Source organism: Lissotriton vulgaris, chromosome 12 (genome assembly GCF_964263255.1).
Source record: "Lissotriton vulgaris chromosome 12, aLisVul1.2, whole genome shotgun sequence".
Classification (NCBI taxonomy): Eukaryota; Metazoa; Chordata; class Amphibia; order Caudata; family Salamandridae; genus Lissotriton; species Lissotriton vulgaris.
The window spans coordinates 599,280,033-599,294,886 of NC_141700.1; the positions used below are offsets into that span (position 1 = coordinate 599,280,033).

A 14,854-nucleotide genomic window follows, 5' to 3' on the forward strand; every position below is an offset into this window, starting at 1 on the left:
TCTGTGTGTGTAAATTGGGGCTCACAGGCAGGGCCGGACTGGGAACCAGAACCGGCCCTGGCACAGTGCTCGGCCAGCCCCCCTCTCATCCTCCGGGAGGAGAGGGGAGGGGGGAGAGGTGCGACCGCGCTCTGTGACAGGGCCGGTTTTCGGCTGTTTTTGTTACAGGGCCGTTTTTGCAGCATAACGGCCCTGTAACAAAAACGGCCCCAGGGGCCCAAAACCGGCCCCCAACCATGCGGCCCACCGGGGGATTGCCCGGTGCCCTCAACGGCCAGTCCGGGCCTGCTCACAGGCTTGCGACCAGCAGGCAGAGGCCCGAACTTGAAAGGCTGGATGAGGCAATATAGTAGACTGTTAGAGCAGGCCTCTCAATGGACTCTAGTCAAAAGAGGAGCATTGAGGACCGCGGGCGGGCCAACAGGCGTTGGATGGTTGTGAGGTGACTGACCACAGTAACAGGTGGAACTACGAGAGATGACTGGAGGCGCTATTCCTCTGAGGAGCAATAATTCATGGCAGTGAGGGGAGGGGAGGTTATGTCTATGCACTGCAAGAGTGTATTGTGCGGTATCAATACAATGTCACCTGGGTACAGTAATGCTTTCGGAAACCATTGTCACGCATTTAGCAATTACTCAATGTAACAACCCTAATCAGTGCAGCTATACATCTCCCTTGCACCTGAAGAAATCAATACTCTGACACAGATAAGAGTTACCAATACACCAAGGTCACAGGCGTTACGGGACTTTCACAATTAACGTTTTTGTTTTTCATTCCGGTATGTCTGCTGCTGAAAGTATCTATTACCGCCATGTGAAAGATTTGAAAAAAACAAGTAGGAATCAGCCTGAATAAAAACTCCTGCATGTTATTCCTTTAATATTTACTCATCGTTATTTCCATTCCCCCAACAACAAGACAGCAATGAAATTGGGCACTTCAGCGCTGTGGTGTCATTGTGTTGGAATCTTAGATCCCGGCTCCTCCATGCAGAGTGGCAGTTTTTGCCCATCGCTCCCAGCAGGGAGGCAGAGGTTATCACGGGTCACATCATCCACTCCAGCGCTCTGGTGCCCTTCTCAAGCCCCTAGCTATAGTCAGGAACCAGTCTTTGCAGATGTCGCACTCGAAACAGCTGACATCGAAGGGGTACCGGTGCATGGCGTGGGCATGTCTGCAACAAATCCTCGCGATACCTAACTTTATGGACATACTACGGAAATACGGCGAAATTTTGTGGGCATAGAAAGGGACATTCATTACAGGACTACCACACAGACAGCTGTACTGCATAACAACATTTACTGCATCGCATTTAGGAGACAGGGGAAGCACCAGAAAACGGCAGCTACATGGAAATACTACACCAGCATTGATTAGCAGCACTGGTACCCGAGGAGGTGCTATGCCTGTTATGCGTGATTTTGCATTTCAGTGCAGTGATATGGATCACCACACCGAAATGCGTTAGTCTAACGCCAGATGTGTGGTACTTGGCAGGGCTGAATTAGGTGGCGTGGATTTGGACAAGCTCTGCACGCTAAGGCTTTTATGTCATGGGGTATAAAGTGGTCTTTTGTCTATTTTTCTTTGTAAAAATAATATGGGCTGTTTATTTACCTTCGGTACATTTCTGAACAATTTGTTAAGCTAAATTGTATTGTAGCATTGTGTGCGCATGCAGGGAAGAACGTGTGTCTGGCAGACATGCAAAAAATCATCCTACGTCTCAGTATTAACTTCCACACTTCTAAGCAGTAATTCCGATCCTAGAATGAGTTCCTTGTTTGCTTTACAATGACAGTTAAAAAGAACAAGTAAGTGCTTTGCAAGCCTGTATAAGTAGCAAAGGCTTTAAAGGGACTTGTTTTCGTGCAAGGTATTGCTTTTCCCAGTTCACTGAAGGGATAAAAAACATCTCTAGATAATGAGTGTTGACAGGATGGTGCAATAGCAGAATATTGAGATATATGTGGATCTGGTGAGGACTGCGGGCAGCAAGTGCTTGATACACTATTAGCATAAGAAAGTACTATATATTTTTTTTGTTATCCTCCATTAGTTATTAGTAAGGAAGGGGTAAGAGAAGAGTTCACCAACAGCATTCGGTTAGTCTTAGGGAGACAAATAATGCTGTGGTCTGTGGTAGATGCTGCCCAGAATTCATAGGTATATGTATCAGGAGCTGCCATCGAAAGGAAGTGGAAATGCGCTTTAGATGTTGCCAGTATCGATGGCTACTGTGAGGTTGCAGACTTTGCTGGGCTGACAGCTGGTGGGAAATGCTACATTGTCACTGTAGGTTTAATTTCATGAATCGCGCATTCTCTCTGGTGTTTGTCATTGGGGTACGTCCTGACTGGTGCTACATATGGGATCGGATTTGCCTTTGACAGGAGGTATGGTTTAGTGGGGTACATAGTTTAAATTAATGTTGGCGTGAGCAAACAAAAATCAGACCCTTTGTACATTTAATATTATTGTGTGCATCATGCAGAGGATGAAAAGTAGCGGGAACGGCTTTGATGCCGTAGAGGCTAGCAGGAAGAACTGTTTTGGGGTGGTCAGTTGAAGAGATTGTTTAACATGTTTTAAACTACTACAGTGGGATTGGGGAGGGCAGCAGCTGAAAGGCTCTGTCTTTACTGGCAGGCAGTGCTTAGATGGGGACTGGCCATCAGTCTTTCTGTCGGTGGTGGACAGGGAAACACTGAGCTGCGGTCACGGGTTCACAGTGACATCTGAGGGGTGGTTTTGAAAACAGGTGGAAAAGCATAACTGCAGGTTTCGTAGGGGTGAGACTAGAGTTAATGGCGGCGTTAATAGCAGGCATGAAGGCAGTGGCCTGTGTTTGAAGGTCAACTGAGCAGGCTTCGCTTGAATGTGGGTCATCAAGTAGGAGGATGTGTTTGGTGAGCCGGCTGGAGGCAGTGTTATGTAACTTTGCTGGAGGGCACAGCAGCAGTATTTACTGATGTATGTAAATCGCCCGATGAAAGTGACCAATAGAGGAACACAAATCCTTTTTTATGGCTGGGTAAGCCCCTGCAGTATGGCGGGTCGCTGGCCTGAGAGCTCTTGACTGCCGCGGAGAATCGGGAGCCCCCTCCATGTACTTTGCAGGGGGGCCCCCTCAAGTTTCATTACGCCACTGCCGCATTGGTCTGCCCAATCTCGGCGCCCCTTCTCTCCAAGGGTTGGCTATCCCCAGGTCCAGCAGAATCCTCCAGCCGCGCATGGCCCTGCGGGAAACTGCACCGCTGACTAGGCCGCAGCCGTCATCTTGCAGTGCTGGCTTTCTCACCTCGGATAGCTCTGGATTTTGGGCTGAGGCGGATGGGAACAACTCCACGCACGAGTCCTCGCACTCCCGACTCCCGCTGGTGGTAATTGCTGATCTTGGTGGGCGATTTCGGCCCTGGTTACGGCAGGAGGTGGGGACGAGGAGATGAGAAAGACACGTCTTACTCGCTCGCAGTTTTGGCCACGCCCCCCGTTAATTAACTTTTATAATAATGATTTTTTAAAATTCTGTACTTTTTGCTCAACTGTTCTCATTTCTATGGTATCTCAAACCACTAGAGGCTGGGTTGTCCTCTCATCTCCATTTCGTGCTCCGTGGGGATTTTAATGACAAACTGTTAAAAACCTATGAAGAGCATGAGTTGAACTGCTCTGTGTACTTTAGGGATCAACCAGACGGCAGAGTAAAGGAGTTAAGCCAGTTTGTGGCCGCACATGATTTTGTAGATGTTATCGATATGTTTAGGGGATATGGACCTTCTTTGGCAACTTATAGAGGATCTAGGAGGGCTTCTATTATTGATTACATATTTGCTACGAGAAATTTCTACAGTGTGCTATCATTGAAACTTAGTACAGAGACCATAATGGTCTAACAGCAGTAGGACCTTTCCTGAGGATAGATATCCCTACATAAATTATTTCAGCTCCTCAACATATTAGCGATGGTCCCAAGTTAGTATGGCAATCTAAGGAACCAGATGTTACTCTTGGCTTAATCTTGAAGGCCCATGCAAAGGTTTTACTGAACTCCTTGTTTGACATGAGTGAGGGGGCATTGATAGATCAATCTGAAGAACTATTCATATGCATTAGGAACCATTTGTTGAAGCCAAATCGATGTACCTTAGAGGGTCCCAGGAAGTTTGATAGGCACTGCACCACAGCAAATCGCAGGTTAAGAACAGCACTGAAGTCCAAACCAAAATATCCTGTAGAGGTCGGTGTAGCTAGGAAGATTTATAAGCATGCCTTGCAGGATAGGAGGGATGCTTTGAATAAAAAGGGACTGGGAGCACTTACAATGTGCAGCGCTTTCCAACAACAGCAAATTGTTTTGAGACGTAGTAAAAATGTTGAGACAAAGGGATGGCCTGGCTAATCAGCAAATTGTTTTGAGACGTAGTAAAAAAGTTGAGACAAAGGGATGGCCTGGCTAATCCACCCTTCCAGTGTAATGTAGCTGGCCCCAAATAGGTCTCACACTTCAGTGCATTTTATTACGCTGAACCAGAGTAGAGTTTAGTGGAAAAATCCTTCGGGCAAGCTGGTTAACTCACCTATATTGTGTATTACCCTGCAAGAGATAGAGGAAGCTATCAGGCAAAGTCCAAGTTGCAAGGCCCCGGGTCGGATGGGGTCTCAATGGACCTCCTCAAATGCAATGTGAATCTCTGGGGATTATTGATCACAAATGTATTGAACAGCTTTCAGGCAATAAGATGCTTCGCTCTTGGGCCCTTTCTGCCATATGCCCTATTTTCAAGAAAGGCGATCGTATGTCAAATGTTACCTCCCCATCTCCCTCATTGATAGTTCTGTTAAAATAACTGAGAGGATGATCTTCAATTGTGAAAAATATTGAGCTCATTCAAATAACATCCTGTTTCCCCATCAATCTGGTTTCCATTCAGGGATGGGTTCAGTGGAACACCGCTTAAACATAAATCCGATAGTTGGAAAGTATACCATTGTCAAGCGCAGTCCACTGAACCTGGCCTTTATGGATTTGTCAACTGCATGTGATTGTGTCAACAGAACCAAATTATGGTTCTTGCTCTTAGATGATTTGGGGGCTGAAGTGGCTTTGGTGAACTTTTTGTATAAACACCTTGAGAATACAGTTACAAGGGAACGATTTGGGTCGGAGGGAAATGTCCAATACATTTACAATCACAAGAGGAGTATGCCAAGGTTGCAAATTGGCCCTGCAGTTGTTCATCTTGTATATCAATAATCGGAGCCTATTTTTGATTAACGTTGTTAAAGACACTCCAAGGATAGCAAACATGTCTGTACCTGTGTTATTACACACTGATGATGCAATACTAATGGCATGGACCCCGAAGGCTCTCTATTTGTGGAGTCTTTTGTGACTTTCATGAGAAAACTGGATCTCCTCACAAATTTCAGGAAGTCACATATTATGATGTGTGGTCCAGGCAGGAAAATATGTTCACAAAGTAACGTTTAGTGGTCAATCCCTGGGCAGTGTGTCCGATTTGAGTTATTTGGGGATTGTCTTGAACTCTTTGGGCTCTTGGCAGCCGCAGATCAGTAGCTCCCATATAAAGTGCGGTAGGGTGGCTCGGATACTATTCCATCAACCATAACCCTTGGGAGGGGGGATCCATTACTCCGTATTTGAACATATACAAGTCTCAGTAGCTTTGTATGGCGCTGGGGTGTGGATTATCGCGATGCTGCGCCTTACTAATAGAGGAATATTGTATCTGCAGGCAGCTCTTGCATTCTTCTGTCACTAGTTCCCATTTTATCATTCAGTCTGAGTTAGATTTTGAGTACATATTGGACAAAGCCAGGTTAGTCCCACTTATGCTCTGGGTTAGCATTTGGACTAACCAAAAGCTAGTTTCAACAGAAAGACTGCCTTAAATTAGAAAAGGGTGTATCTCTCCGTTGGTTGGGTACGTCTCCAAACCCCTGATAGAACTGAGCCTGCTTGATATGTGCAAGGTACCTACCAATTTAAATGAGAATTACAGGGTAGTATTACTCTATCTCCAGCTGTTAGGCAGCACTTGTGTCAGTCACAGTGTCTGCTCATTTCTTAAAGCAGCAGTGAGGAGCAGAAAATCAATAGAGGTCAAGTTTTCTTCTTTTTTTTGGAAGCCATATTGCAGCCACTTTTTATGTCAATTTTTACTTACAAAAGCTTAAACTGGCAAGGTTGAGGTTCCTCTTTTTAGGTCTCGTAGCGAAAACACAGCGCGTAAGCGCTGTGTCTCGCCAGAGATCTTTTGTTGCTGACTCTGCTTCCCAGGAGACAGCACCGGCCATGCGCATCTCGCAAAAGGCGATCGGCGCAGGCCACGCGCGCGCGAACGCGCACGCCGTGTCCGTCTCCTGGGAAGCGCATACATACACAGGCACACTTCCCCCTGCACGCATGCGCACACACACGAGCGCACATACACGCACGCACACATACAGAGACCCCCGTCGCGCGCACACACACACACGCTCCTCCGTCGCACACACACACACACGCTCGCACACACAAGCGCACCGCCCCCCCGTCCCACTTACCACCAGTCCGGTCTTTCCCCTCATCTCGTGCACAAGCTGCGCTGGACACCAGTTTATGCATCCCCTCTCCTCGCGCGCCACAGTCCACGTCGTACGTCATAACTTCGGGACGGGGCTAACGGTTGGGGGCGGAGTCCGGCAAGGCGTGGCGCGTTAGAGCTTTGGGATTGTTGTGACGTCACCAACCGGCGCCGGACCGGAAGGAACGTGCAGGTACTTTGTTAGCTGTGCCAATACTCTGCCATTAAAAGTGCAGATACTCTGCTATTGAAAGTGCTGGTTCTCTGCTGGAAGAGCAGGTACTCTGTTAGAAGTTCCGATACTCTGCTATTAAAAGTGCAGATACTCTGCTATCGAAGGTGCTGGTTCTCAGCTAGTAGTAGCGGTGCTCTGCTACTGAAGGTCCAGCCTCCTGCGGCGGTTTAACCCCTTGCTTTCCAGAAGCACTAAGGAGCGCTGCGTTTGATGGTGTTGGCGGTGGGAGGGGCTGGACCAGGAGTCGCCGTATGATGTGATGAGAGATGCTTCCGTCTTGGGCGCACCGGGCACCTCTTGAGGGAGGGGGGGCAGCACAGGTGCCGCCCCTCCCCTCCCCTCCCCTCGGCTGCAGGTGACCTGGGAGGAGGCAGCAGAGAGCTGCAGCCCCGCACCTGTGCACACCTGACGGGCGCCGGACTCACCACACCCGCTCTGGACGTGCCGGATCAGAGCACTCCCACCCGTCCAACAAGTAACAGAGGCCCCCGCCCCCCACAGGCACCTCAAGACCCCCCAAACTGACAGGGAGAGAGAGGACTGGACCCCCTCAAGGAAAGTAAGTGCCGTTAATGGAGACGGGAGTGGGGTGGGCTGGGGTCTGGAACCTGTGAGGTGAGGGGGCTGCAGTCTGCGCGTTCGACATTCTAATGCCGCTCACGAGGCAGCCGAGTTAGCTGAGTGGGTTGCTGCCCCTGCTGCATTGACCGTTGTGCAAGACACAGGTCCCACGTTTAATCTCTGCGCTGACTCTGCTTCTAACCCTTCCACAACTTGCCACATTATCCCATGTGTAGTGCTACGAATCCTTAAGAATCTGTCAGGAAGCACTACACAAAAACTGTAGTTTGCTGTTTCGAATTCCCTTTATTTTTCGAATGTCCAGGGGAAACACACGAGCACCCACAGTGCTGTCACGGTCTGCAGTTACAATCCGATGCCATCAAACCCGCACACCGACACCCACACTGTCTTTAAAACCATGCCACCCTTCACACAGACACTCCTACACAACTCTCAACGATAACCTCGACCTACACGGAAGCACCTTTCCCCCTTCCACTCAGGCACCGCAACCTGCACGCTGGCGCCCCCTGACTACATCCTACACACAGAGTAGCACTGACAGACTCTGATGCACGGACTGGCCACACTTCTACACCATTGCCATAGTATCCCTCACCCAACCAGCACTAACAGCCCAGGCAACACACTTCCCCCTCGCACTCTCCACACACTGAGCCACTAGACCCTGTCACTGCACACCGACAAACCCCACCTTCACACCTCCCTATCACTGACAGACTCCCCAGACTACCACCCTGTCACCTGTGACCCTGCCACCCATCAGTATGCTCGCCGGATGACAGCCTCACCATGCCTCCCTACTTCATGAAACACGAAAAAACGAGCATGGCACAAAAGTGAAAAAATAAACCCAGCAGCCATGTCCCAAGTTTTCAACAGCCAAGTTATTCTAAAGTGTCTTTCTTTATTACTGCAAAAAAGCAACACCACAGGGCAATATTGTACACGTGTTTACAGCAGCATCCCTAACCTGTGCAACAAACTCACACAGCCCCCTCCTCCCCCCAGTATTTCCCAGTGGCCCCATCTTCTTTATGCAAGCCTGAATAGTAGCACAGCTGCGCGCAGCCCCCCCTCCCCCGCACAACGTCACACTTTACGGCTGATTCGACAGAACGCAGGCATGTACCAAACAATACATTCAGTGCACGCACTTTCAAACAGCATCCTTCCAGTTCGCACTTACTGAAACAGTGTGCACTGCTGCCCCTCGCAGACTGCGACAGAGATCAGTGTGGAGTGACTGCTCGTAACATGCATATGTGGAGTGGCAGGCCGATATATCCATGATTGATAAACTCGATAAGATGCCGAAAGCGGTGACGTACGAGTCATTTGGGGCCCTTTGTTAGTAGAGCAGGAGAGGTGTATTTCAACTCTGTACAAAGGGACAGTGCGCCGTGAGATGCATCATCAGAGCTGTGTGAATAATAACAGCTGTGAGCCCATGCCTGAGGTGCATCATCAGAGCTGTGTAAATAATAACTGCGTCAGTCCCGTGCGTGAGGTACATCATCAGAGCTGTATGAATATTAACAGCTGTGAGCCCGTGCCTGAGGTGCATCATCAGAGCTGTGTGAATAATAACTGCGTCAGCCCAGTGTCAGAGCTGTGTGAAAGGGACAGTGCGCCGTGAGGTGCATCATCAGAGCTGTGTGAATAATAACAGCTGTGAGCCCGTGCGTTAGGTGCATCATCAGAGCTGTGTGAATAAGAACTGCGTCAGCCCCGTGCGTGAGGTGCATCATCAGAGCTGTGTGAATAATAACAGCTGTGAGCCTGTGCCTGAGGTGCATCATCAGAGCTGTGTGAATAAGAACTGCGTCAGCCCCGTGCGTGAGGTGCATCATCAGAGCTGTGTGAATAATAACGGCTGTGAGCAACAGCATACTCTTGCACACACTCACTGCTCATCAATTCAAAGTTTGCTAAAAACGTTATGCAACGCATTGTCATACACAATGCCAATATCTCAAACGTTAATGCAGCGAGACCTATTGCATTGCAAATGCTTGTTTTATCTGGGTACCACGTTTTTAGAGTTCTCGGACTCTTGAGTACTGAGGTATAGCCCCTTTAGTTACATTTGTCTAAGCTATCCGTAGTGCACATGGCACCCAAGTGATCACAGTGCCTATTGAATTGTAAAGAGATTGTTATATTTATGTATGTTGCCTCATTGTATGCACTTTAGATTCGAATGTGTATTCACCTGTAACAAATCAATTCGCTTTGGTTTACTCTGTGAACAGACTGCATCACCCATCGCAGATAAAGAGGAGTTCATGACCTAGGTGTCTTCACTCCGCATTATTCTAGGACCACTCAGTTGAACATTGAAGTTCATATCTCCCCCAGAAACTATTTTGGCGCTGGTGTCATTGTATACTTTTGTCTCATTATAGTTGTGCAGAGGGAACCATCATGGTGGTGAATGCCACAGGAAGGCATTGTGTTCCAACGCCATGTGCCAAGAGACCCTGCAAGCATGGCACCTGTGTCTCGCCATCTCCAACCAAATTCAGCTGCCACTGCCCCAAAGGATACGTTGGTCGCAAATGTGAAATCATGCTGGCAGTCTTCCATACGGATGGAGGCCTCAGCTTCAGATCGATGTTCACCATCTGTGTGTGCTTCTCTGCACTTCTAGGTAGCTATTTAAACTGGATGTTGTGCCGTCAATTATCTACACATATTACAAACCTTGCCATGATACCTCAGCAGTACATTTCTAAATGTTGATCCCTCCTCTTCATGCCTGTCCCACCTCTACTATCTGACTCACAAGCTGCTTGACAACCTAAAGTACTCTAGTTAGAATTAAAATGGCACAAGCATGACCATGAGAGACATATATGAGCAGCCGCTCCAGGTCACATGTCTATCAATCAGACCTTTGGCATTATTTGTCTAAACATTCATTAACCCTTTTCCAATCAGACAGTTCCTGCATTAGACAGCGGAAAGGTTATTCATTATTAATACTACCCGCTGTGCGAAACGGCAAATTACACTTTGTTTCAGATATCTGATGTATTGCCCATATTTTTATAGCATGACGTTGCACCCATGTATGTTGTACCTGTTCAGTAAACAAAGCTATCAGGAAAACCATTTGGTGCATTTAGCACGCAACAAACCCTTGCCTCATAAGTGATTTATTGAGTGAGAAGGACAGACCTTCAGAGTTGTTGATGTTTGCACCACTTCATGTATCTGAATGTAGCTTATCTTAATTCACCTTTCTCTTACAGTTCTGATTGTTGGTGTTTTTCTGTGGAATAGATGGAAGACTAAAACCACATTAAATGAAGGGGTGTACCACATTTCGGCTTATCATGATGACCTAGAAGAAATAAGGGAAAATATCCTTAACTACAATGAAGAAGGTGGTGGGGAACAAGATCACGTAAGGGCTGTAGCATTTGCCAACATTTCGAAGTGCAGACCTATGTAGCGAAAAGCTGTATGCCTCCTCTCTTGAGAGATCTGATGGTTTGTTCCACATATAAACACCATATCAAATCGAAGTTCAACTTTATGCTCAACATGATCCTATGTTAATAACAGCGTTATTCATATTTTCGTTGAACACCGAAATACATATGTGATTAGTGCAAGGGGATAAACAGCCAATGAGATAAGAATTATGACCAAAAAATAATATTGTGACGAAATAGAGGCAATTTGAAAGCGAAAACTGAAAGCAGAGATTCAATGTCTGTGACAGTTTAGGTTGATTAATTTATTGAAGACTGTCAAGGAAAAGTTCAGCATCAACATACAGTCACAGCACTATTAGTGTTAATTATCCATGATGGAGTAGGAAAATAAAAACAATCATTGGCAAAGACAATATGTCAGGCATTGGCTGCCAACCTTTTGCTTTGGTCAGTGTCTTTATTGAAATGGCTTTTGGAAAAACATTACTTTTCGAAAAGTTGCTGGGCTTAATTTGGAATTAAAATAAAAAGGGCAGTGACTAAATGCTAACAATATTTTTGGGTCACAAAAGGCACATATTGCCATTGAAGTCCCTAGCACTGAAGGGAACTATTGTGTGTGGGTGCGCTTCTTGTGAAAAGGCAGAATGCAATACTTCACAGGGAAGATAGCCAATAGCTAAAGTGGGTTGACTCATTGCCCCATGCTATATGCTGTAGTGAGCAGCTGAAAAATGTGAATAACACAATTACATATCAGTGGATGAAGAGGACTGTCTGACAGTCCCCCAAAGTTTATACATTACATTTTAATAAAATGACACAGTCTTGACCAGCACCAGACCAGAGACAATTTAGAAAACTGCATCTATTACCTGAATCCAAGCAATGCGAAATGTCACTATGCTGTTTCTCTCATCATACTGTTGTTTCCGCTTACAATATAAATTTACTTATCACTGTCGGCAAGTAAAGCATTGTCATTCTGAGCCCATGGTCTTGATTGTGCTGTAACAAGAACTACAATAAATGTATTCAATTACAATTTAAAGTGTCAGATGCTATAATATAGATATTGCAAGCTCAAAAAATCAAATCACTCAACAAGTGTAGTGGATGGCTCACACTTGAATGATTGTGAAATAAATAAGTGCCTTCAATTAGGCATGAATGGTATAAGTTATACGTTATGGTTTTAGGTAACGAATCAGCTGAGGCTCTAAGAGCACTGGTGATTAGTGACTCCGAGTTCTTCAATATTTAATCATTTCTGTTTGAGGCCCTAATGGCTTGATCAAAGTTGGACTGGCCATTGCGCCACTCTGGCAACTGCCCTGTGGGCTGTAAGCCATAGGGCTGCTTTCAGTGGTGGCTAGTCTGCTATGACCAAGGGCCACATTCTAGTTGCTGCCTCCTGCAGTGTGAAATGTTTTGCCAGGGGTGATTTCGAGTTCCAGTCCTGCTCCACCTTTGATCTGAATAGCCAGCAAGACAAAGTAGTCAACAAGGTTTTATTGGACGCCATTGTCCATATTACTTATATGGTGCTCTTTCCCGGTTTGTACCACGGCTCACATTTAAATAGCTGCGCCGTGTGCAAACAGGGACAGTGAGCCGTATTACCGAGAATGTGCTGCCCCGAATTTGTGCTGCCCCAAGGGCAGTGCATTCAATTGAAATTCGGAGCAGCTGCTTCAAAGCCGCTCCCTGTTTTATAGTGCAGGAGAGAGCCCAACTTCCTTTCCTCCAGAGAGCTGCCCTTAGGAGGCGCACTGAAAGGGCACCACTTTTTTTGTGGTGCACTTTCAGTGCGCCTCCTAAAGGCATGTTTGCCTCTATGCCGGCATCCAAAACATGCAAAAAGAACAAATGATGGACAGAATGCAGAACACTGTCATACATTCACACCAGTACAAAGTTGTGGGCCTAAATCCATTGTTTATTTGCTCACCATGCCATTCCAAGTTGGACCCAGCCATATGCAAATCAGTCTTGACCCTGCGCCCAATGGGAACAGTCCAGCCTGAACTGCCAGGCCAGGTCCTCCCTGGACTGGAAACAAGAATCCTAGGACCGGTTTCAGGCTTTCAGCCATCACCTGTCCCCATGGAGCACAAGGTCAAGACTGATTTGCATATGGCTTGGTCCAAACTGGGGTGGGCAAAAGAACCCTGGATTTAACCCAGATCTTTTGACTGGGGAGAATGTTTGCATTGTCAGCATTCCGTCCATCATTTGTTTGCTGTAACACTTTTCGCCCTAAGTAGGATGGGTATGCCCAGCTGTGGGTTCCTTGCTCACTGTGCCACTGGATTCCAGCTAGCCTGGCTGACGAAGGGTAACATACCCTGAAACCGGTACAGAATGCTGCAGCAAGACTGATCCTCGACATCCTCCGTCGTAGCTAAATAAATACAATACCTCCATGATCTCTACTGGCTCCCACTCGAAAGACGAATTACCTTTATGCTCCTCACCCACGCATACATGGCCCTGCACAATACCGGACCAACATACCTGAACAACCGCCCCTCCTTCCATGCACCCAAAAGACACCTCGGATTAGCCGGCCTCTCTTTAGCCACCGTCCCATGCAATTACAGGACCAGAACAGGAGGAAAGGTCTTCTCCTATCTTGCAGCCAAGGCCTACCTCCCCCTCCACCAAGCCCCCACACTGTCACAGTTAAGGAAGGACCTCTAAGAACCTGGCTCTTCGGATGACCCAGCACTCAACAAAGCCTCCCCCTCCACACCTCCCAGTGCCTCGAGACCCTCACTGGTGAGTAGTTGTGCTTTACAAACCGTGATTGATTGAATAAGCCATGTTTTCAATAGTTTCTTAGACTTCTCATCTGAAGGACAAAATCACAGCTTAAAAGAAAGGGAGCTCTGTAGTTTGTAGCCTAGAAAGGCAAAAGAACGAGCCCCTTGTCTTGCCCTTGTGTACTGGGGGATCACTGCTCGGTTATGGCTCGCCGAACGCAAGAATCGTTCTGGACAGTATGGATGGACCACCTCACTAAGAAATTGAGGGCCAGGCTTCGTCATAGCTTCATACATGTAGTAAAGAGCCTTAAACTTGATTCACTTATTAACTGGGAGCCAATGAAGCTTCAGAAGATGCAGTGAGATCAATTCAAATTTTGTAATATGACAGAGCAGACGAGCCATCATATTCTGTGCAATCTTGGTAGCTCCTGAATATAAGACATTACAATATTCAAGGTTTGAAATAAATAAAGCCTGCACAATTGTCCTCTGAGAAGCGAATGGCAATAGACAGAGCATCTTTCTTGGACACCTTAATAGAACAAAGCAACCAGCATCTGTTTGTTGATTTGATATTGCATGGTCAGTTTGTTATCGAGCCAGAAGCCTAGATTGTTAACTTCTCGAGATGGAGAGGGTAAAGCCCCAAAATATGTTGCCCATCATTGCGGACCCCATAGGTTCGGCTTACTTCCTACAACTAGCACTTCCGTCTTAGGGGCCTTAAGCTTAAGACAATTTCTTTTCATCCATTATGCAAATTCCGTCAAACACACGGGTGGTGGTAACATTCTTTCTGGTGAATACTCTACACTTGTTCTTCTGATGGATATTTCTGCCTGCAAATTCCTCACCTTTTGAACAAATCCCAAATCAGTACCTCCGATGTGGTGGGTCTGTGGACTGGCTCAAACTAAAAAGTCCGGCATGACCAAGAGGCAAAGTGCCCCTCTAATTGGACCTGGCTGTCCAGACAACAGTGCTTTGTAAATGTGTCAAACGACAACCATGTAGCATCCTGGCAAATACCCAAAACAGGTTCTCTGGGTGCCAACTCAGTGATAGCACTTTAGCTCTTTCAGAATGAGCCCACAAGACTTATGGGGGGCTGCTTCTTCGCCAGCGTGTAACAAAGTCTGATGCAGAGAATGATCATGTGAGAAACGGTACTTTTCTGTAGTGCACTAGCCTTATTCATTCCAGAGAATCCAACAGAGA

General features: G+C 46.9%; 1 protein-coding gene across 1 annotated transcript in view; it reads left to right on the forward strand.

The window, feature by feature from the left end:
- LOC147677808 (neural-cadherin-like) overlaps positions 1-14,854 on the forward strand; it is a 684,133-nt gene that overhangs the window by 658,233 nt on the left and 11,046 nt on the right. Inside the window, exons 31-32 of the mRNA XM_086945589.1 lie at positions 9,828-10,072; positions 10,677-10,831. Coding sequence (XP_086801715.1) covers positions 9,828-10,072; positions 10,677-10,831 — 400 coding nt within the window. The remainder of the gene's footprint in view (positions 1-9,827; positions 10,073-10,676; positions 10,832-14,854) is intronic.